This window comes from Phyllobates terribilis, unplaced genomic scaffold (assembly GCF_046119375.1).
Source record: "Phyllobates terribilis strain yellow unplaced genomic scaffold, ASM4611937v1 Scaffold_5__5_contigs__length_657084704, whole genome shotgun sequence".
Lineage (NCBI taxonomy): Eukaryota > Metazoa > Chordata > Amphibia > Anura > Dendrobatidae > Phyllobates > Phyllobates terribilis.
In genome coordinates, this window is record NW_027362765.1 from 68,710,616 (window position 1) to 68,733,817 (window position 23,202).

Here is a 23,202-nt window from a genome sequence, read left to right on the forward strand (position 1 = left end):
TGAGAACCATGGAGAGGTAAGGATGAGGTTGGTTTATTATTTTATTTTTATTGCAGGAGATCGTTGGCTTCAGCTGTAATGGGTGTGATGGTAAGTATGGTTTAATTTAGAACATTAAAGAATTGTGTGTTTATTTCAATTAAAGGACTTTATTCTGGGTGTTTGTGTTTTGTTTTTTTTAACTTTGACTATGGGGTTAGTAATGGGGGTGTCTTATAGACGCCTCTCCATTACTAACCTGGGCTTGATGTTAGCTGGCATTATAAGCTGACATCAACCCCAGCCCTATTACCCCACTGCCACCGCTACATGGCAGTGGGAAGAGCGGGGCTAAGTGCCAGAATTGGCGCATCCTATGGATGCGCCATTTCTGGGGCGGCTGACGGCTGGTGTTTCTAGCCTGGGAGGGGGCCAATATTCATGGCACCCTTCCTGGGCTATTAAGATCAGCCCCCAGCTGTCTGCCTAGCCTTTGCTAGCTATTAAAATAGGGGAGACCCCACGTCATTTTTTTGGGGGGGGTCCCCCATTTTAATAGCTAGTAAAGGCTAGGTATTCATCTGGGGGCTGATATTAGTAGCCTGGGAAGCTCCATGGGTATTACCCCCTTCCCAGGCTTCAAACATCTGCCCCAGCTGTCTGCTTAACCTCCGCTAGAGACTAAAATTACCGGGAACCCCACGCCAATTTTTTTTTTAATAAATCCTTTATTTCAACACTTAATGACAAGTACAGTAATCAACACTGTCACTGTACTTCATATATATGTGACTGACATGTTTCTATCTATCTAATCTATGTGTGATGTTCTATTCTTTCTGTTCTAAATTGTCGGGTACCGGTGTATGCCGCTGATGAATTGCCCGCTTTTTTAAAGAGACGGGTGCATGAAAATCGGAGGGCACTAGTGTGTTCCAATTGCCCTGCTATGTTTTTCATGCACCCTCCTACATATCCTGCATGTCTGCCTATATATTTTGCCTGACTGCCGTTTAATTGAGCACTGTTCCCATCGATTTGGGCAATTTTTGACCTGCAGACTGCCGGGGGGGGGGTGGGGACCGCCAGAAAAATGCTCGAGTTTCCCATAGACTTACATTGGGCTCGTTGCTCGGGTTGAGCACCCGAGTATTCCAATGTGCTCGACCCGAGCTTCGAGCACTCAAGCATTTTAGTGCTCGCTCATCACTAGTCACATTACATCATTCTTATCTATGGGAATAGCAGATGGACAGAACTGGAGAGGTGAGGACTCTCGAAATGTCTGTAGTGAGATTTATTAATGTATCTCTCCATAACCAGGATTACACAGTAGTGAAGAAGACCTCTAGTGAGCGCGGTCAGGCCCCTGTGTCTGAGGGATGGGGAAGACCCCTGAGCCCAATCACGGATCCTCCACCTCACCCCCTGATACATGAGGACATCAATGACCAGAAGATCCTAGAACTCACCTACAAGATGATTGAGCTGCTGACTGGAGAGGTGACACTGCTGGGAATACTGGGACATTATACAGTAACGCTATGAAGGGATTGGGGGATGACCGTATCATTGTATGTGTCAGGTTCCTATACGGTGTCAGGATGTTACCGTCTATTTCTCCATGGAGGAGTGGGAGTATTTAGAAGGACACAAAGATCTGTACAAGGACGTCATGATGGAGGTTCCCCAGCCCCTCACATCACCAGGTAATAGACAGGACTAAATACACACGACCTATAATTATCTGTATGAAAAGAATGAATTCAGTCCCTGTATGTGTTTCCTACAGTTCTATTCAGTAAGAGGACAACACCAGAGAGATGTCCCCGTCCTCTTCTTCCACATGACTGTAAACAAGAAGATCCCGATATTCCTCAGGATCATCAGGTAGATGGAGAGAAAGTGTCATGAGATCTTCCCTAAGATGTGTAGAAGGTTGTGACAGTCTTGTGTTCAGTCTTTTTTCATCCACCAGTATAAGGAAAGATTCAGGCGGCCATATAACTCATTGCATCAATGCTCAAGCTGGCCGGCGGCTCTCCTCATCTGAGCATGACACAATGTATTTTTTTTTTCTTAAAATTTGAGGATGTTCCAAAACTTTGGGAATGGCAAATAGAGAAAACAAACTGCGGTGGAATATTACAATGGCTGCGTGCGGCTGGTCTACTTCTCTAGTCAGGCAAAAGAAAGGACAACTCCTGTGGGATCCACGCCTGGTTCATTTTAACGAATGTGAGCTAGCCCATGTGTTATGTGGACAGGCTGATGCGCCTGTCTTTGATCACGCCCACTGCCGTGCTAAACGTGCATCCGACAGTACACTTGCCGCAGGGCAGGCCAGCGCATCCAAGGCGTAAAGGTCAAGCTCAGGCCATGTGTGCAATTTGGAGACCCAGAAGGTAAATGGGGCAGACCCATCACTCAGTACGCGGAGACTTGTGGACACGTACCCTTCCACCATGTTGCTGAAATGCTGCCTCCTGCTAATACGGACAGTATCAGTTGGTGGTGCCGGATGTTGTGGCATGCTGAGTAAGGTTTTCCACATTCCGGCCATGCTAAACCTCCCTTCTGAGGTGGTGCTGGCGCCCCAGCCTGCTGTTGCTCGCACAGTCTCTCTCCAGCATATGCAAGCAGCAAGGTGGAGTTCCACCTTGTGGGTACGTCGCATATGAGGCGGTGAGCAGGAAGGCAGAAGTGATGCTGCAGCGCAAACAGGCAAGCGATAGCATAGTGAGAACGTCGTAAGTGCACACAGACGGCCTGCACTTTTAGCAGCAGAGCTCTGACATGTGGGTAATTTTTAAGGAAGCTCTGCACCCCCAAATTCAGCACATGCACCAGGCAATGAATATGCGTCACACTGACTAGGCTCAAATCTGCTACGAGATTTTGCCCGTTATCTCACACTACCAGGCCTGGCTTGAGGTTCAGGGGCACCAATCACTCATCGTTCTGTTTTTATGGGAGAAGATACAGATTAGATATTAGAAAACACATTTTCACAGTGAGGGTGATTAGCGAGTGGCAAAGAGATGGTCTATTCTCATCAGATCTATATCAACAGGTGTGCACCACCAAAATAGTCATATTAGATAGGGGAAAGGGGAAGTAGGAGAAGTGTGGATATATAGAAGTATTTAAAATTCATAACCTTTTATTAATTTATTAAAATCCTTTAAGTGCAAAATTTCTCATGCATCCATAGATGCATATAAGGTACCAACTATTGGAATATAAAGATGGTACCCACTAATAAATCTGGCTAGATGTAGTGTAGGACAAATTTGGGACACCTCAGTCCAGTCCCTCTAATATAGGACCGAGATTATGTGTACATGATATCCCCATATATTGGAATAGCCTCGATGTTAATATCAGGTGGAGCAGTTATACAAATCCAATTGAAGATGGGAAAAATTAGTTGCTATTATGGCAAAATATTTTGTCCCACTGTCATGTATAGATCTGCCTTGGGGCACAACTGTTCACCCCCTGATTACCATATATACATGAGCTGACATTTGTCTAGCGGTTAGTGATATTATGGCAGTGATAGATATCAACTATCATCACTAGCTCTCTGCCCAATCCCGCAGTTGTCCATGGTAAAATGCACAGTGTGTGTATTAATACTTGTTATAGCTGAGCCGTCACCATTTGAAATCATTAGCAGGAGGAAATCCTCACTGCCAAGCGATCATATATCTTATAGCACTGAGGAGCAGTCCGCTGAGCCGAACGACTCCTCACATGTCAGGTCCTAATGATCGCACTAATGTCCAGCGTGCCCGGCTCAAACAGCTGATCGCTGCAGTGAGGAGCAGTCTGCTATCTCCTTGCTCTCTCACCGCACACGTGCTTAGCGTTCCGGCTCGAACAGGTGATCACTGCAGTTAGGGCACTTAGACTCTCTGCTGTCCGCTGCAGCTTTGAATACTAACGCGGCTCTCCCTATTTCAGAGTACCGCAATTGTATGCATATTCCTAGGGCTTAATCTCATTCCTCCCTACACTCTCATATAGCTCAGATATAATCCCTGACGCGCGTTTCGCCGGTATACCGGCTTTTTCTAAAAACCCCTAGAAAAAGCCGGTATACTGGCGAAACGCGTGTCAGGGATTATATCTGAGCTATATGAGAGTGTAGGGGGAAATGAGATTAAGACCTAGGAATATGCATACAATTGCGGTACTCTGAAATAGGGAGAGCCGCGTTAGACTCTCTGCTGTCCGCTGCAGCTTTGAATACTAAGTGCCCTAACTGCAGTGATCAGCTGTTCGAGCCGGCACGCTAAGCACGTGTGCGGTGAGAGAGCAAGGAGATAGCGGACTGCTCCTCACTGCAGCGATCAGCTGTTTGAGCCGGGCACGTTGAGCACATGTGCGGAGAGTGAGACAGGGGACATCAGACTGCTCCTCACCCCAGCAATCAGCTGTTCAGCCAGGCACGCTGGACATTAGTGCGATCATTAGGACCTGACATGTGAGGAGTCGTTCGGCTCAGCGGACTGCTCCTCAGTGCTATAAGATATATGATCGCTTGGCAGTGAGGATTTCCTCCTGCTAATGATTTCAAATGGTGACGGCTCAGCTATAACAAGTATTAATACACACACTGTGCATTTTACCATGGACAACTGCGGGATTGGGCAGAGAGCTAGTGATGATAGTTGATATCTATCACTGCCATAATATCACTAACCCCTAGACAAATGTCATCTCATGTATATATGGTAATCAGGGGTGAACAGTCGTGCCCCAAGGCAGATCTATACATGACAGTGGGACAAAATATTTTGCCATAATAGCAACTAATTTTTCCAATCTTCAATTGGATTTGTATAACTGCTCCACCTGATATAACATCGAGGCTATTCCAATATATGGGGATATCATGTACACATAACCTCGGTCCTATATTAGAGGGACTGGACTGAGGTGTCCCAAATTTGTCCTACACTACATCTAGCCAGATTTATTAGTGGGTACCATCTTTATATTCCAATAGATGGTTACCTTATATGCATCTATAGATGCATGAGAAATTTTGCACTTAAAGGATTTTAATAAATTAATAAAAGGTTATGAATTTTAAATACTTCTATATATCCACACTTCTCCTACTTCCCCTTTCCCCTATCTAATATGATTAGCGAGTGGAACAGGCTACCACGAGTTGAGTTCTCCTTCAATGGAATTCTTTAAACAGAGGCTGGACAGAGATCTGTCTGAGATGATTTGGTGAATCCTGCATTGAGCAGGGGGTTGCATCAGATGACACTGGAAGTCCCTTCCAACTATACCTTTTCTATGTTTGATCCCCCTACACACCTGCATGGTGTGGGATCTTTCGCTCAAATAGATGAGTTTAAAAACAGCCTGCTGTCGTTTCCCCCTGGCTGTGCTCGAGTTGGTGGTGCAGGTGTTAGGCTTACCGGATAAGGAGGCTTTGGATGAAGTGGAGTAAGAGGAGGAGACAACCTGGACAGATAAACATCCAGCAATTTTCGGTGGTAGTAGGACATGTCCCAGAACGCCTTCTGCCTCATGCCCAGCTGCTACTACATTTACCCAGTGGGTAGTTAGGGAGATATGACCCTATAAAGCATCTCTGGGACGAGGTAGAATTGGTTGTTCAGAGCATCTCAGCACCTTCATCTAATTTGCGGCAAGTGCAAGAACCTATCCTGGTGGCATGGGCCAATATTCCTGGGGAACAATCTCAGCACCTTGTGCAATCTATGACGTAATTAAGGTTCTGAAGGGGAAAGAAGATTCTACGTGCTACTAGATGGGTGCCTCTAGTAAAGTGACCATTCAGTGTATATTTTATAGCTGGTGGAGATGACAGGATAAAGCTGATCATAGACATTAGATGTTGTCTGGATCTTCTCAAACGTCTCCACCTGTCTGTGACTTTTACAATATTTCTTTCAGGGTGAAGATCTGCCCCATATTAATACTACAGAGACATATGTGAGGGGTGATGAGCGGTGTAAGGAGGAGATTCGTACAGATGACCGCACAGGTGAGTAGTGACCACTAAATGCAGAGAAGTCAAAGGTTCTAATCAGTCACTGACTTGTAGAGTAACTTTAGCTGTTCGGGGTTTTTCAGATGTGTTCACATGAAACTTTTGTTGGGGATGTAGGGGCAGATTCATTATGGGGTTTTCCTGGACTATTCCTTTTTTTTTTTTTTTTTTTAACAATGTGCTAAGAACTATCACCCAGGTAGTAGCTTCCTACCTACCTTTTGTGCCTGCTGCCGATCTCTACCGACACAGAGCGGACACAGACAGCTCTAGTGGTGATTCAGCTTCTCTTCCACTCTGATGGGGTGTGACTGCCAATGCCATGCTGATTGATAGTTTAATTGTTGGAAGCCGGCTGTCAATCACCACAATATCGGAAGCAATACCTTGTCAACGGAGTGGCCCGGAATAAGCAAAGCTGCTCAATGATGTGGAGCTGCTGAATCACCAGCAGGAGCGGTCGATGACCACTCTAACCCAGCACCGAGTGCAGCAGGCAGGTAACTGCCTCTGTTAGCAAATACCTGCCTGTTTAATTTTTAGGCCCATAGTAAAAAAAAAAAAAAAAAAAAAAAAAAAAGTGAGTCTTGGACAACCTTGGTGCGCCTTGCCAGAAATTGTACCAAAGCTAAGGACGCATTGGAGCAATGTTTCTGATGGGTCTAAGTTATGCCCCTAGCAATGAAAATGTGACTTTTCGTCGTGTTACCTTTTTTTTTTACAACATTTTTTACAAATATTTCTCCACTGCACCTAGAGCACGTTGCAGAGGAGATGACTCTTTACTCACAGGTCACTGTCCATCACAGGTCACTGTCTATAACAGGTCACTCTGCATCACAGGTCACTGTGCACAATGGATGTCTCTAAACATATTTTGAAGCATGTTAGTGTTGGTGACCTCTGATATATATAAGGCAGAATCATTACCAGCCACAAGCTTCACTGTTATGTACAAGAGAATTTTCTAAGCCAAAAACCTCAATAGCATTCTTCATTACATGTGATAATATACTGGTCTATACAGATATCTCTATATGCCAGTACATTAGAAGATACAATAAAGATGCAAAACAATTACAATAAACATGACATACTTTGTGTAATCGTTACAATTATTTATGGTGATCGACAAATTGTGTGACTAAAAATGGTTGAATTTTAGCCATCTCCAATCTGTTGGCTACGGAAATGCTGCCTTTCTGTCTGGTGGATACAGACGGTTTCTGAAAGCTGATGGCCGTTGCAGTCCCCCAGTACCACTTGCCTAATTGCCATTACTTCTCTATGAAAACTGACACCTGGATGAGCAAACATAGCCAGGGGCTTTACATCTCGCTGACTGGGCACTGGGTGACTGGTGGCTGTGGGATCAGGTGAGGAAGGTGCTGCTCCACAAGTCTTGGAATCCCCAAGGCTTGTGGGACAAACTTTTTGCACCAACACTTCCTCCACTGCTTCATTTCCTCCACTGCTTCACCTCCTCTAGGGCTTCCATCTGCACCTTCAATCTCTCCATTAATGAGACACGCATTCCAACAGTGCAGAGAGCATCTCCCCACCTCCGTACTGCGCAGCCAGGGCTCACCGCAATCAGGCAGTGTTTAAATTAATATACCTTGGAGATCGCAATCATACAGATCAAGAGCTGTGGACAGCTATCCAGACCCAGTTTGAGCAATGAATGTCTCCACTGAACCTGGAGCCAGGGAAGGCCATGTGTGATAATGGTGCGAACCTGGTGATGGCCCTACGCCGGGGCAACCTCACACACATGCCTTAAATGGCTCTCGTCCTCAACCTGGTAGTACAGCAATTTCTCCAGCACTATCCCGGCCTGGATGCGCTGCTGCAGAAAGCACGGTCGCTGTGTGTTCACTTCCCATGGGTCATCGACTTGCATCGCTACAGAGGTCTTTCGGCCTATCTGTTGATATGCGATATGCCGACACGGTGGAATTTCATTCTGCAAGTGTTGCATCGACTGTGGCAGCAGCGATGAGCCCTAGTGCAGTATGTAATTTTGCATAGCCTAGGCCAACGAAGTACGGATGTGGTGCAAATCACACTTGCGGAGTGGGCATAGATGAAGGACCTCTGCACAGTTTCAAAATGGCTACTTAGATGAAGAGGTGATGGGTGCGCAACAGTCAGGAGATGAAGAGGATAATGATCCCTTCTCTGTTTGTGGTTGGCTGGAGGGGCCGGAGTAAGCAACCTTCAGTGTTATCCCGCCACCTACACACCATGGGCTTGGACCTCATGGAAGAGCCCGACACATGAGCGCTGTCTTGCTGCACTCTCTGCAACATGATGCCTGTATTGTTAGGATTAGAAATAGTGTTGACTATTGGGTTGCCACTCTGTTAGATCCAAAGCACAAGAGAAAATTTTGCCAGATGCTTTTTTCCCCTGGAAAGGGACGCACGCTTGCTGGAGTATCGATACACGCTTGTAGACAACCCTAAGAGTGGTTTTCCCCAAGACAGTAGTGAGGCACACAGTGTGTCTCATGCATGGCCCGTACCTGACTTCTGCTGTGCCATTATAAAATTTCTACTGTGGGTCAATTGATGCCACTTTTCCTGGTGCCTGCCCCTAATTTGAGCTGTTTTGGCAGCTTTTCGGCCCCCCTGAAGGTGTTGTCTATGCCTTTGGTTTTGCCTCCCATTGAATTCAATGGGGTTCAGATATGCTCGGCGAACATCAGGAAGTTTGCCGATCTGAACCGAACGTTGAAAGGTTCACGCATCTCAATTTATAATGTTGAGCCGTGAAAATAGAAAATCACATTTTCTCATATACAAATGTTTTTAGCCCCAAATTTTTATTTTTACAAGGGTAACAGGAGAAAATGCACGATACAATTTCTTGTATAATTTCTCCTGAGTGCACCAATACCCCGTATGTAGAAAAAACCTGCTGCTTGGGTGCACGGCAGGGTTTGGAAGGGAAGGATCGCCATTTGACTTTTGGAGCGCAAAATTGGCTGGAATCCTTAGCGGACGCCATGTCGCATTTGGATAGCCCCTGATGTGCCTAAACGGTGAAAACCACCCACAAGTTACCCCATTTTGGAAACAAGACCCCTCAAGGAACTTGTCTAGATGTGTGGTGAACACTTTTAACTCCCAGGTGCTTCAAAGAAGTTTAGAACATAGAGCCGCGAAAATAAAAAATCTGATTTTTCCCACAAATGTATTTAAACCCCAATTTTTTTATTTTCACAAGGGTAACAGGAGAAATTGCAAAACAAATTTTTGGGTTTCATTTCCTCCTGAGTACGCAGATAACCCATGTGTGGGGGAGAACTACTGTTTTGGAGCATAGCAGGGCAGGAGTGATGTTTTGGAATGCAGACTTTGATGGAATGGTCTGCTTGTGTCTTGTAGCGTTTAGAGAGCCCCTGATGTGCCTAAACAGTGAAACCCCTCCCCCCCCCCCACAAGTGACCCCTTTTTTGAAATTTAACCCCTCAAGGAATTTATCTAGATGTGTGGTGAGCACCTTGTATCAACAGGTGCTTCACAGAATTTTACAACTGTGAAAATGAAAAAAATTATTTTTCCACAAAAATGTTTTAGTCCCCAAATTTTTTAGTTTCACAAGGATAGCAGGAGAAAATGGATCACAAAATGTGTTGTGCAATTTCTCTTGAGTATGCCGATACCCCATTTGTGGTCGAAAACTACTTGTTAGATTTTTCTGGAATGGTTTGAGGGTGCCATGTCACATTGGCAGAGCCCCGGAAATGCTAGAACAGCAGAAACCCCCATAAGTGACCTCATTTTACAAACTACACCCCACAATGAATTCATCTAGGGATGTAGTAAGCATTTTGACACCACATGTGCCTCACAGAATTTTATACCATTGGGCTGTGAAGAAAGAATAATTGCATTTTTACCACTAAAATGTTGTTTTAGCCCCAAGCTTTTAATTTTTAGATGCACTAGTAGGAAAAAATGGAACTTAGTTTGAAGTGCTATTTTTCCGCCAATACCCTACATGAAATTGGGAAATACTTTTCTGGCATAGTGCAAAGCTCAGAAGGGATGGAGTGCCATATTATAATTCGGATTTACTGTTATGGTTTGCTGATGCCATGACCCACTGGGCGAGCCCCTGAGGTGCTAGAAAACCAGAATCCCACCATAAGTGATACTGTTTTACAAACTACAACTCTCAATGAGTGAATAAAAGGGTGCTGTGATCAGTTTGACACCACAGGTGTTCTGTCTGAATCACGTATTTCAGATATTTTCATGAAAACCCCGGTGTAAGCGCTTAGTGCCGATCAGATCACAGGATAAATGTGCACCGAGCCTTACTGCGATCTTTGGGAGGCAGAATGAAAAAATCAACAGCAGGTGAAGAATTGGTTTTATTTATTTTTTACGCCATTCCTCTTGCAGTATAAGTGATTAGATGACTTTATTCTTCGAGTCGGTGCGATTACAGTGATACCAGATTTATATCGGAGTTTTTATGACTGACAGCTGTCACACACTAAAAGACGCTTTTTACTGCAAAAGTTTTGCATCCCCATATTTTGCGAGCTATGATTTTTCCATATTTCTGCCGACAAAGTCATGTGAGGGCTTGTTTTTTTGCGGGACGAGTTGACATTTTTATTGGTACCATTTTCGGGCACATATCGTTTTTTTATCACTTTCTATTCTGATTTTTGGGAGGCTGAATGAACAAAAACCAGCAGTTCAAGAATTGTTTTTTTTTTGTTTTTTGTTTTTTTTTTTATTCCCTTCTGCGTGTGGTAAAATTTATAAGGCAACTTTATATTTCAGGTCAGTACAACTACAGCGATACCACGTTTAATAGTTTTTTTATGTTTTGGTGCTATTACACAATAAAAAATTTTTTTTTATAGAAAAAAGAATTATTTTTGCATCGCTGTATTCTGAGAGCCATAACTTTTTTTATTTTTCTACTGATAGAGCAGACAAGATGATGTTTTCAGAGCTAACATTTTTATTTACATTTTTTTTTGGGGGGGGGTCGTGTTTTATTCCACTTTTTGTTGGGCGGTATGATGAAAAAGTATAGTTATTTTGCCCCTTTTTTTTTTTTTTTTTTTTTTTTTATTAGTGTTCACTGAACGAGTTAACTAGTGTGACAGTTTTATGAGGTGGGTCGTTCAGGCATGGTGATACCAAACGTATACTTATTTTTGTTTTGTTTTTTTACATAGAAATACAAACTTATGGGTACAATATATTTCTTTTTTTTTCTATTTTGTGATTTATTTATTTTTTAAATATATATTTTAAGAATTTTTTTTTTTACTTCTTTACACTTTATTACTTAGTCCCTCTTTGGGACTTTCACTTTTTACAATCTGATCACAGTTATAAAGCACTGCAATGTACGAGCATTATAATGCTTTATAACTGTCACAAGCCCCTCAGACCATACTCTGTGCATGGTCTAAGTGGCTTACCGTATCCTGGTGACCCGGATGTCATCGTGACGACCTCGGGTCACCATGGCAAAGATCGGGTCTCTGCAATGATGTCGCGGGGGCGCCGATCGGAGAGAAGAGGGAGAGATAACGATTGCAGCATTTATGGGGTTAAACTGCCAGGAGTGTTGCGGGCACCACTCCTGGCAGTGAGAGCCGGGTGTGTCAGCTATGATGTTACCGGAGCTCCCAATGGCGTTCGCGTGTGCACAGCTTCTGTGTGCGCAAAATCGCCAAGACATACCCAGTACATCTATCGGAAAGTCCTTCCCTTCCACGATGTACTGGGTAATTCAAAGGTCGGGAAGGTGTCAAGATATTATTATTAGTATAAGGTGTTCTCTCCAAAGTAAAAAGACAACCGTTACCCTTGTAGTTAGAAAATAATCAGCCATGAGCAAAGGGGAGGACTGAAATCATGTTATGTAACTGACCTGCTAGATAGTACAGATAGACATCACTCTTTGTGAACACTAACACTGTAATCTCAGTCCCTCTTTGGTCTATTGTCTTAGTCTATTAATAATTGAATTGTATTGCAGTTTGCACAGAAATGCTATAAAGTACAGTACAGACCAAAAGTTTGGACACACCTTCTCATTTAAAGATTTTTCTGTATTTTCATGACTTTAAAAATGGTACATTCACACTGAAGGCATCCAAACTATGAATTAACACATGTGGAATTATATACTTAACAAAAAAGTGTGAAACAACTGAAAATATGTCTTATATTCTAGGTTCTTCAAAGTAGCCACCTTTTGCTTTGATGACTGCTTTGCACACTCTTGGCATTCTATTGATGAGCTTCAAGAGGTAGTCACCGGAAATGGTTTTCACTTCACAGGTGTGCCCTGTCAGGTTTAATAAGTGGGATTTCTTGCCTTATTAATGGGTTGTGCAGAAATCAGGTGGATACACAGCTGATAGTCCTACTGAATAGACTCTTAGAATTTGTATTATGGCAAGAAAAAAGCAGCTAAGTAAAGAAAAACGAGTGGCCATCATTACTTTAAGAAATGAAGGTCAGTCAGTCTGAAAAATTGGGCAAACTTTGAATGTGTCCCCAAGTGCAGCTGCAAAAACCATCAAGCGCTACAAAGAAACTGGCTCACATGAGGACTGCCCCAGGAAAGGAAGACCAAGAGTCACCTCTGCTTCTGAGGATAAGTTTATCCGAGTCACCAGCCTCAGAAATCGCAGGTTAACAGCAGCTCAGATTAGAGACCAGGTCAATGCCACACAGAGTTCTAGCAGCAGACACATCTCTACAACAACTGTTAAGAGGAGACTTTGTGCAGCAGGCCTTCATGGTAAAATAGCTGCTAGGAAACCACTGCTAAGGACAGGCAAGAAGCAGAAGAGACTTGTTTAGGCTAAAGAACACAAAGAATGGACATTAGACCAGTGGAAATCTGTGCTTTGGTCTGATGAGTCCAAATTTCAGATCTTTGGTTCCAACCACCGTGTCTTTGTGCGACGCAGAAAAGGTGAACGGATGGACTCTACATGCCTGGTTCCCACCGTGAAGCATGGAGGCGAAGGTGTGATGGTGTGGGGGTGCTTTGCTGGTGACACTGTTGGGGATTTATTCAAAATTGAAGGCATACTGAACCAGCATGGCTACCACAGCATCTTGCAGCGGCATGCTATTCCATCCGGTTTGCGTTTAGTTGGACTATCATTTATTTTTCAACAGGACAATGACCACAAACACACCTTCAGGCTGTGTAAGGGCTATTTGACCAAGAAGGAGAGTGATGGGGTGCTATGGCAGATGACCTGGCCTCCACAGTCACCAGACCTGAACCCAATCGAGATGGTTTGGGGTGAGCTGGACCGCAGAGTGAAGGCAAAAGTGCCAACAAGTGCTAAGCATCTCTGGGAACTCCTTCAAGATTGTTGGAAGACCATTTCCGGTGACTACCTCTTGAAGCTCATCAAGACAATGCCAAGAGTGTGCAAAGCAGTCATCAAAGCAAAAGGTGGCTACTTTGAAGAACCTAGAATATAAGGCATATTTTCAGTTGTTTCACACTTTTTTGTTAAGTATATAATTCCACGTGTTAATTCATAGTTTTGATGCCTTCAGTGTGAATGTACAATTTTTAAAGTCATGAAAATACAGAAAAATCTTTAAATGAGAAGGTGTGTCCAAACTTTTGGTCTGTACTGTATATAATAATATAAATAGTAATATATAAATCTTATATCTTAGCAGGTGACTGTACCAGGAACTCCGAGGGACGTCTGATACACTCAGATCTTTCAACAGATAATATTGGTATCCCACCTGATACATGTGAAGAACATGTCATTATACCAGATGCACCTCAAGATGTTATCAGAAAAAATCTGTCATCTGATCCTTTTCAGCAGATTCTTGTTTCTGCTTCATCAAAGACAAATATGCAAAACAAAAGTCACGGGATGGCTGTTGAACATGACACAGCTCACATAGAGGAGAAGCCATTTTTATGTTCAGAATGTGGGAAATGTTTTAATCAGAAAACACATCTTGATGTACATCTGATAACTCACACAGTGGAGAAACCATTTTCATGTTCAGAATGTGGGAAATGTTTTACAATGAAACACCACCTGGTTGCACATCAGATAGTACACACAAGGGAGAAACCATTTTCATGTTCAGAATGTGGGAAATGTTTTACAACAAAACCACATCTTGTTAGACATCAGATAATTCACACAGGGGAGAAGCCATTTTCATGTTCAGAATGTGGGAAATGTTTTAATCGGAAAACACATCTTGATGTACATCTGAAAACTCACACAGTGGAGAAACCATTTTCATGTTCAGAATGTGGTAAATGTTTTACAATGAAACACCACCTCGTTGCACATCAGATAATACACACAGGGGAGAAACCATTTTCATGTTCAGAATGTGGGAAATGTTTTACAGATAAATCAACTCTTGTTACACATCAGAGAATTCACACAGGGGAGAAACCATTTTCTTGTTCAGAATGTGGGAAACATTATAGTGAGAAATCTGCACTTGTTAAACATTGCAGAATTCACACTGGGGAGAAGCCATTTTCTTGTTCAGAATGTGGGAAATGTTTTACAGATAAATCAACTCTTGTTACACATCAGAGAATTCACACAGGGGAGAAACCATTTTCTTGTTCAGAATGTGGGAAATGTTTTACAGATAAATCAACTCTTGTTAGGCATCAGAGAATACACACAGGGGCGAAGCCATTTTCATGTTCAGAATGTGGGAAATGTTTTAATCGGAAAGCGCATCTTGTTGCACATCAGAGAATTCACACAGGGGAGAAGCCATTCTCATGTTCAGAATGTGGGAAATGTTTTACTCTGAAAAGAAATCTTGTTACACATCTAAAAACTCACTCAAGAAAGTAGCTATTTTCTTTTTTTAAATTCAAAGTTTTATTGATTTTGTATCAACATAATATAACCGTAAACAGAAAAGCAAAAGAGATATATAGACTTGGTTACATAAAGCATTAAAGCGCACCTGTATGCAGGATTGTGCCCAGTAAACTACATACACTGTCAGGTGTTTGCCATTACACTGATTAATATGATACCTTGGTTGATTAAATCCGTCCTGCTTATCCAGAAACTACATTGGTTTCATGATACTTATACCATGACTATCCCTGTTTACTCATATACTTTAAAGCGCACCTGTCAGCAGGATTGTGCTCAGTAAACTACATACACTGTCAGGTGGGTGACATTACACTGATTACTATGATATACTAGGTGATGAAATCCATCCTGTGGTTCTTGTCTAATCTTTACTTTCAGTTTGGAGATAATGATATGCTCGTGCTTCGAGGCGGCCTGTGGGGTGGGCTCTATCTGGTGCTCTGCTTACATATTCATCTGTATTCTCTTATGACAGGTCACTGTTCCTTCACTGACCTGCCTCCTATTTTGCCTAGCCACGCACTACTAGATGTATTATGTAAAATAGGAGGCAGGTCACTGAAGATTATGTAATGTCGCCCACCTGACAGTGTATTTAGTTATAGGCATCAATCAAATCCATAGAAAAGAGGATGCTGACACCTAGCAAATATTGTGTGCAATGCGGACCCAAAGTATTGACTTAATCCTATCAAGGATCGTTGCATGGGCTGATACTAGATAATATCGACGGCAATCAGGTAAACCAACACCACCAGCATTTTTTTGGACAGGATATAATATTATACTGGATTCTTGGATGGCTTGCCAAACAATATAACTAAAACAACGTTGAATTTTAACCCAAAAAGAGGAAGGTATATACACCAGCATGGATTGCAGCAGGTACAGCAGCCTAGATAGAACTGTCATCTTAAGAACATTGATTCTGCCAAACTAGGAGAATTCTCTCCGGTTCCAGGAGTTAAGTTCCATTTCCAACCTGGAGAAAAACAATTGGAAGCTGAGAGAATAGCCTCGAGATCGGAGGTAACATTGATGCACAAATGGTTGATATTGTTACTTGGGGGCCATTTAATGGGGACGTTGGACTTCAGAATGTTATTATTTATTATTATAGCGCCATATATTCCATGGCGCTTTACATGTGAAAAAGGGGTATACATACATGAACTATTACAAAGATCTTTAACAAAACGTGACGACGACTGGTACAAGAGGAGCGAGGACTCCCAATCTACAAGGGATAGGTGAGGATACAGTAGGTGAGGGTAGAGCTGGTGGTGCCGCAGTATGGTGGAGCAATGGTTACTATTGGTTGTAGGCGTGTCAAAAGAGGTGAGTCTTCAGGTTCCTTTTGAAGGTTTCCATGGTAGGCGAGAGTCTGATATGTTGGGGTAGTGAGTTCCAGAGTAGGGGGGATGCACGGGAGAAATCTTGTATGCGATTGTGGGAAGAGGGAAGTAGACAAGGAAATCTTGTGAGGATCGGAAGTTGCGTGCAGGTATGTACCAGGAGACTAGGTTAGAGATATAAGGAGGAGGCATGTTGTGGTTGGCTTTGTATGCCTGGGTTATGGTTTTGAACTGGATTCTCTGGGCAGTGGGGAGGTGGATTAGTCAGACAGCAGAGTTTAGGATAGATTGGAGAGGTGCAAGGGTGTTGGAGGGGAGGCCACAGAGCAGGAGGTTGCAATAGTCGAGGCGGGTGATAATGAGGACGTGCACTATTGTTTTTGCAGATTCATGGTTGAGGAATGTGCGGATACGGGAGATATTTTTGAGTTGGAGTCGGCAGGAAGTAGAAATGGCTTGGATATGTGGTTTGAAGGAGAGATCAGAGTCCAGGGTTACCCCAAGGCAGCGAGCTTGAGGGACTGGGGAGAGTGGACAGCCATTGACGTTGATAGATAGGTCAGGTGAGGGGGATGAATGAGATGGTGGAAAGACTATGAATTCTGTTTTGTCCATGTTACGTTTTAGAAAGAAGGATGAGATAGTGGACAGACATTGTGGGATTTTGGTGAGTAGGGAGGAGATATCTGGCCCAGAGAGGTAGATCTGTGTGTCGTCAGCGTAGAGGTGGTACTGAAAGCCATGAGACTCTGAGTTGTCCTAGGCCAAAGGTGTAGATGGAGAAGAGCAGGGGTCCTAGGACTGAACTTTGGGAGACACCGACAGATAGGGGGTGAGATGAGGAGGTGATGTGTGAGTGGGAGACACTGAATGTCCTGTCAAGTATGAGGAGATCCAACATGGGGCCAAGTCTTTGATGCCAAGAGATGAGAGAATCTGTAGTAAGAGGGAATGGTCCACTGTATCGAAGGCAGATGACAGGTCTAGGAGGAGGAGGACAGAGTAGTGTCGCTTGAATTTGGCGGTTAGTAGGTCGTTGGTGACTTTAGTCAGGGCAGTTTCAGTAGAATGGTGTGGCCGGAAGCCAGATTGAAGGCGGTCAAAGAGCGAGCAGGAGGAGAGGTGGGAAAGAAAGCAAAAGAAACAATCATTCCTCACATGTATTAAAGCTGTCAAACAGTCGCAAATCATGCACGCGGGAGTGATTTAAACATAACACAGAGCAGCTGTAACTACTCGGTGCTCGCCCGAGCATACTCGGCGAAAGGGTTAACAGAACATACTCAACACTATTCCAGTAGTTTTGAGGCGTAAGCGAGAAGTGATATGAGGTGATAGCTAGTCAGAGAGGATGGGTGTGATCGGGGCATGTTTGAAGCATGAGGGGAGACACCAGTTGTTAGTGACAGGTTACAAAGGTGGGTAAGGGTTGGGATGAAGACTGTGGTAAGGTTGGGGATGAGATGGGATGGGATTGGGTCAAATTCACAGCTGGTGAGGTGTGATTTGGAGAGTAAAGAGGAAAACTGGTCTTCCGTAATGGTCGAGAAGCTCGTTTTGGAGGTGGAGGATTGAGTAAGTGTGAAGAGGGGCTGGGGGGACTTTAGGCAAAAGCTTTGTCTGATGGTGTCAATCTTCTGCTTGAAGAATGAGGCAAAGTCTTCGGCTGAGATGTGAGGGGGGAGGCGCTGGGGAAGTAGGAGAGAATTGAAGGTGTTGAATAATTGTTTAGGGTTATGAGACGGAGGATATAAGAGATGAGGAGTATGTTTGTTTTGCAGTAGTGAGTGTGGATTTGAAGATAATGAGGGACTGTTTGAATGCAATGAAGTGCTCATTGGAATGGGACCTTTTCCATCTAAGCTTAGCAACCCTGGAGGCACGTCGCAGCTCTGGTTAGGCTGGTATGCCAGGGTTGCCTGTTGATTGTGCAAACTTTGGCATGTGTGAGGGGGGCGACTGAATTGAGAGCTGCAGCTGTTGTGGTGTTATATAGAGCGGCAGCAACATCCGCGTCATGTGAGGAACTGATGTCTGTAAGAGGGAGGAGGGATTCAGAGAGTGAGTGTAGGTCAAGGTGTTTAAGATTTCTTAAAGGGTGTGCAATTTTGTGGAGTGGGGATTGTTGCCCTGGAGTGTAGAGGGTAGAGAATGTAAGTAGGTTGTGGTCAGAAAGAGGGAGAGGTGAGTTAGAGATGTTAGATAGGGAACAGAGGCGGATGAAGATGAGGTCCAGTGTGTGGCCATCTTTGTGAGTGGGGGCAGAAGACCACTGAGCAAGGCTGAAGGAGGAAGTGAGAGATAGAAGCCTAGAGGCAGCTGAGAGAGAAGTGTCAATGGGGATGTTAAAGTCACCCATGATGATGGTGGGGATTTCAGCGGAAAGGAAGTGAAGTAGCCAGGTGGTGAAATGGTCTAAGAAGGTGGTGAAAGGTTCAGGGGGACGGTAGATGAAGGCCAGTTGGAGGAGGAGTAGATGCGCATACAGTGCACCTCAAAAGAGAAGAGAGTAACGGAGGGTGGCGGTGGGATTTGGGTGAAGGAGCAATTGTCTGACAGGAGAAAACCTACTCCTCCACCATGCTTACCATTGGGGCGGGGTGTGTGGGAAAGGTGGAATCCACCGTATGAAAGTGTAGCTGGAGAGACTGTGTCAGAGGGGGTGAGCCAGGTTTCAGTGATGCCGAGGAAGGAAAGTTTGTTATTTGTGAAAAGATCATGGATGTAGGAAAGTTTGTTACAAACGGAGAGAGCATTCCATAGAGCTCCTGTTAGTGGGGCTGGAGAATGGGGGGCTGGGCGGATGTGTATGAGGTTAGAAGGGTTGTGAGAGTTTGTGATGGATCGTGGATAGGAGGGGGAAGTAACTGTGGGGATGTGGTGAGGAGGGCCAGGATTAGGGGAGATGTCTCCAGCAGTGAGGAGGAGAAGAGAAAGTGTTAGTAGGTGGGAGCAGGAGAGACCATGAGTTGACTGTCTGTGCTTAGAGACACAGGATTGAATGTTGAGGAACAGATATGAGGAGGAGGTGAGATGAATGGGGAGGATGGAGGGAGATATGAAGAGTTCGTTGCTGGGTGTAGGGATTAGGGGTGGTTGTAAAAAGTGAAGGATTATAGAAGAGAGAGTGAAAACAAAGACAAACATTGTTTACAGTGTCCAAGTATCCAGTTACCTTCAGTTCCAATTCAGGGATAATTCAGATCTCACACTTAAGGCAATGCGCTGCAGACTATGTCCTTGCTCACAATATATGGGCTACAGAATGCATTCAGGTGTGAACCAGAGGGGAGTGGTCTGTGCTCATCTTGATCAGCTGGTTAAGGCTAACCAGATGCAGGTTATTCAAGGGCCAAGTAAACAAGGTCATAAAAAGAGTGGGGGACAGTAGTTAGTTGAAGAACATACCAAGTGTATATAGAAGCAGAGGAAGGGAGAGGTCAGCATGGGAAAGCTGGATCACGTACCTGTAGGAGGAAGGGATAAACAGATGCGGATTAGAGTGCGATGGTGGCAGATGACAAGATACAGTCTGTATGCATCATATTAGGGATAATTCAGATCTCACACTTAAGCAATACACACTTAAGGCAATGCACTGCAGACTAAGTCTTTAGCTGACTCGTTGCTGCTGTTCATGACTTGTTGGGGTAGAAAGACATTCAATGCTTCAGATTTGTCAATGTTTATCTTGAAGTGTGGCCATTTCTCGAAACGCTTCAATTCAATCAGAGTGGACAGATGTGAATTGGTAATATCAGGAGCTCGTCAGCAAATGATGAGCATTTGTATTCTCTCCCTGCAATCTTGATTTCATGTATATCAGAGTTGACTCGTATGGCTGCCAAAAGATTTTCTATAATTGGTATATAGAGTAGGCGGGGGGTAAAGGACAGCTTTGTCAGGTGCCCTTATTTATGGAAAAAGGGTCTGATAATGAACCATTAATTTTTAGTGTGACCGTCTTTGAGTATTTAAGATAGAAATATTGGCCCTACACCATTATGTTCCAGAGTTTGTGAGTGGGAAGGCCAGGAAATTCTGTTAGAAATCATTTTGGCGTCCAAAGACAGAATCATGAGGAGAATTTTCTGAGCATACATAATTAATGATGTCAAGCATTTTAAGGATGTTTGTTTCTGATTACACTGTGTTCCAAATTATTATGCAAATAATATTTTCTCAGATTTTCCCAAATTACCTATATGAATTGCAGTCATTGTAATTTTCCAGTCAAATAACTATTAGAGTACAATTGAAAGGTTTTTGTACAAACTGCCTATGATAACAGTATATTTTTTAAAAAATAAAAAACTCAAACTGCACTCAAAATGCATGTTCCAAATTATTATGCACAGCAGAGTTTTCAACCTTTTCATTTTAATAAAGAACAAAAAAATGGTCATTTTTTAAATCCGCTTTGGGGCCGGCGTGCGTTCCAGGGTGGAGCGCACGCCGAGCGCTGTGCGAGACTTCCGGCCGGGAGGCGGAGTCAGGAGAGCGGACATCCGCTTTGGCCGGCGTGCTTTACAGGGTGGAGCGCACGCCACATGGGCTTCTCTTTCCGGCACTGGGTCTGGCGCCCAGGATGCACAGGTGCCCGGAGGCAGTGGTGAGCCTCCAGGGCATTAAGAATGGCGGTTATCGTTGCGGGCGTGGCTACCACCTGGATCAGGTAAGACCCTATAAAAGGGTACATCTCAGCCACAGACACTCTGACATCATGGAATCTAATCCTTCACGGTCAGAAGCCCCTTCAGAGTCCCTGGGCAGTGTGAGTACAGCCTTAGGCCCTTCTCTTGGTAAAATCAGAATATTCTAGGACAGGTCTTTATAGTAAATCTCCGGTGTCCTTTTTTATTTTTTATGGATTAGGAGAGGGGAACCCAGAGGTCTGGATCTTCTTCCAAAAAATCAAGACGATGTGTAGACTGTAACACGAAGCTGCAGGACTCATATAAAAAGCGGCTGTGTAAAAAATGTATAGCCGAGGTCTTAAAGGAAGAAAAAACTTCCTTTTTGACGGATATAAGATCTATGATCCGTGAGGAGGTCCAGAGTACAGTCTTGAGCCTCATGCCTTCCCGTACACAGCCGTCACCCCAAATAGTTCAACCCTCTCCTCGCCAGAAAAGACCTAGGCGGGAGATGGAAGAGGTGCCTGAGGAAGGAGAATATTCAGACTCCGCATCCGAGCACAGTCTAGAAGAGGATGAGGATCGCTTCTCTCAGTTACCCTCACAAGAGAGAAAGAAATATATCTTCTCTACAGAACATACGGATGAACTATTAAAGTCCATTAGGCATACTATGAACTTGGAGGACACTCAGGTCTCACATTCCAGACAAGATGAAATGTTCGCAGGTCTGAGAACTCAGAGAAATAGAGTGTTCCCTGTAAATGAGCATTTAAAATCAATGATTATGGAGGAATGGGAAGAAGTGGAGAAAAGACTCATTGTGCCAAGAGACTTTAAATCCCGTCTTCCTTTCAATCCGGAGGACATTAAACTTTGGGAGGAAATCCCTAAAGTAGATGTCCCAATAGCGAAAGTGGCTAAAAAAACATCCATCCCCTTTGAGGATTCGTCTTGCCTCAAGGACGCAATGGATAGGAAGGCAGAGAGCATGCTCAAGAGGAGTTGGGAAGCCTCAGCAGCCATAATTAAATCAAATATCGCTGCCACTTCAGTTTCAAGATCCATGTGCCTTTGGTTGGACGAGCTGTCAGATCAAATTAGGTCGGACTCCCCTGTAGAAATGCTATCAGACTCTCTCCCCATGTTAAAGCTGGCAACGCAGTTCATGGCTGATGCCTCGGCCGAATCAGTCAGATTTGCAGCTAGATGTAGTGTACTATCTAATACCGCTAGATGGGCAATATGGCTAAAAACGTCAGGGGATAGCCACTCAAAGAATAAACTGTGCTCAATTCCCTTTTCGGGTGCTCGGGTCTTTGGTCCAGTGTTGGACGAGATCCTAGAAAGAGCATCCGACAAGAAAAAAGGATTTCCCGAGGATAGGGTTAAAAGATACCGGCCCTTTCGTGGACCCCGTCGATCCCCTAAATGTGATTACAGGGGTAAGGGTAAGACGGGGAGATCAGGTCGCCTCTGGAGCCCCAGCTAGACCATGATGCCATTGGAGTAGGGGGCAGGCTTCTTTTCTTTCAGGACAAGTGGGCGTCCATTACAAAAAATCAATGGATCCTACGTTCTTTAGGGGAAGGTTACAAAATAGACTTCTCCCATACCTCTCGTCGTTTCCAAATCACTCGTCCTCGCTCCCCCGTAGATCTCAGAAGTCTATGGCAGGATATATTAGTCCTTCAATCCCTACACGTGGTAAAACAGGTCCCCCCTTCAAAGCAGGGTTTAGGCCATTATTCCTCCCTCTTCTCGGTGTTAAAACCCTCAGGCAAACGCCGTACGGTTATAAACTTCAAGCCCCTAAACCAGTGGGTGGAATACAAAAGGTTCAAAATGGAAACTATAAAAACCAGCATTCCATTGATAGAGAAGGGATCGGTAATGTGCACCCTAGACCTCAAGGATGCATATTACCATATTCCAATTCACCCAAGTCACCAGCAAAACCTAAGGTTCGCTCTAGAGCAAGAGGACACAGTACACCACTTTCAATTCACTTGCCTACCCTTCGGTCTGTCCTCGGCCCCCCGAATATTCACAAAGGTTATGACAGAAGTAGCGGCCTTCTTAAGAACACAGGGGATTATAATCATCCCTTACCTGGATGATATATTGTTGGTGGCAGAGTCAGCCTCTTCTCAGTCAACAAGATCATACGATCAAAACCCTGGAATATTTGGGGTGGAACATCAGTTGGGAAAAATCAAGCCTCCATCCAAGTACTACAAAAGTATTTCTAGGGGTACTTTTAGATTCCAGTCTTCAAAAGTC

The 23,202-nt window shown here is 44.0% G+C and overlaps 1 protein-coding gene across 3 annotated transcripts in view; it reads left to right on the plus strand.

The window, feature by feature from the left end:
- The window catches only part of LOC141270737 (uncharacterized), a 53,640-nt gene extending 34,651 nt beyond the window's left edge, over positions 1 to 18,989 (plus strand). Inside the window, exons 3-8 of one of the 3 annotated variants that reach the window (XR_012321738.1) lie at positions 1,303 to 1,482; positions 1,565 to 1,688; positions 1,772 to 1,869; positions 5,926 to 6,016; positions 13,720 to 15,402; positions 15,482 to 18,989. Coding sequence is in view for 2 of the 3 variants with exons in the window: in XM_073680831.1 (XP_073536932.1) it covers positions 1,303 to 1,482; positions 1,565 to 1,688; positions 1,772 to 1,869; positions 5,926 to 6,016; positions 13,720 to 14,894 (1,668 nt within the window). In the remaining variant the exon portion in view is untranslated. Of the gene's footprint in view, positions 1 to 1,302; positions 1,483 to 1,564; positions 1,689 to 1,771; positions 1,870 to 5,925; positions 6,017 to 13,719 lie in introns of all 3 variants that reach the window. The other 2 variants (XM_073680831.1, XM_073680832.1) reach the window with 2 other exon arrangements.
- Positions 18,990 to 23,202: the final 4,213 nt, after the last annotated feature.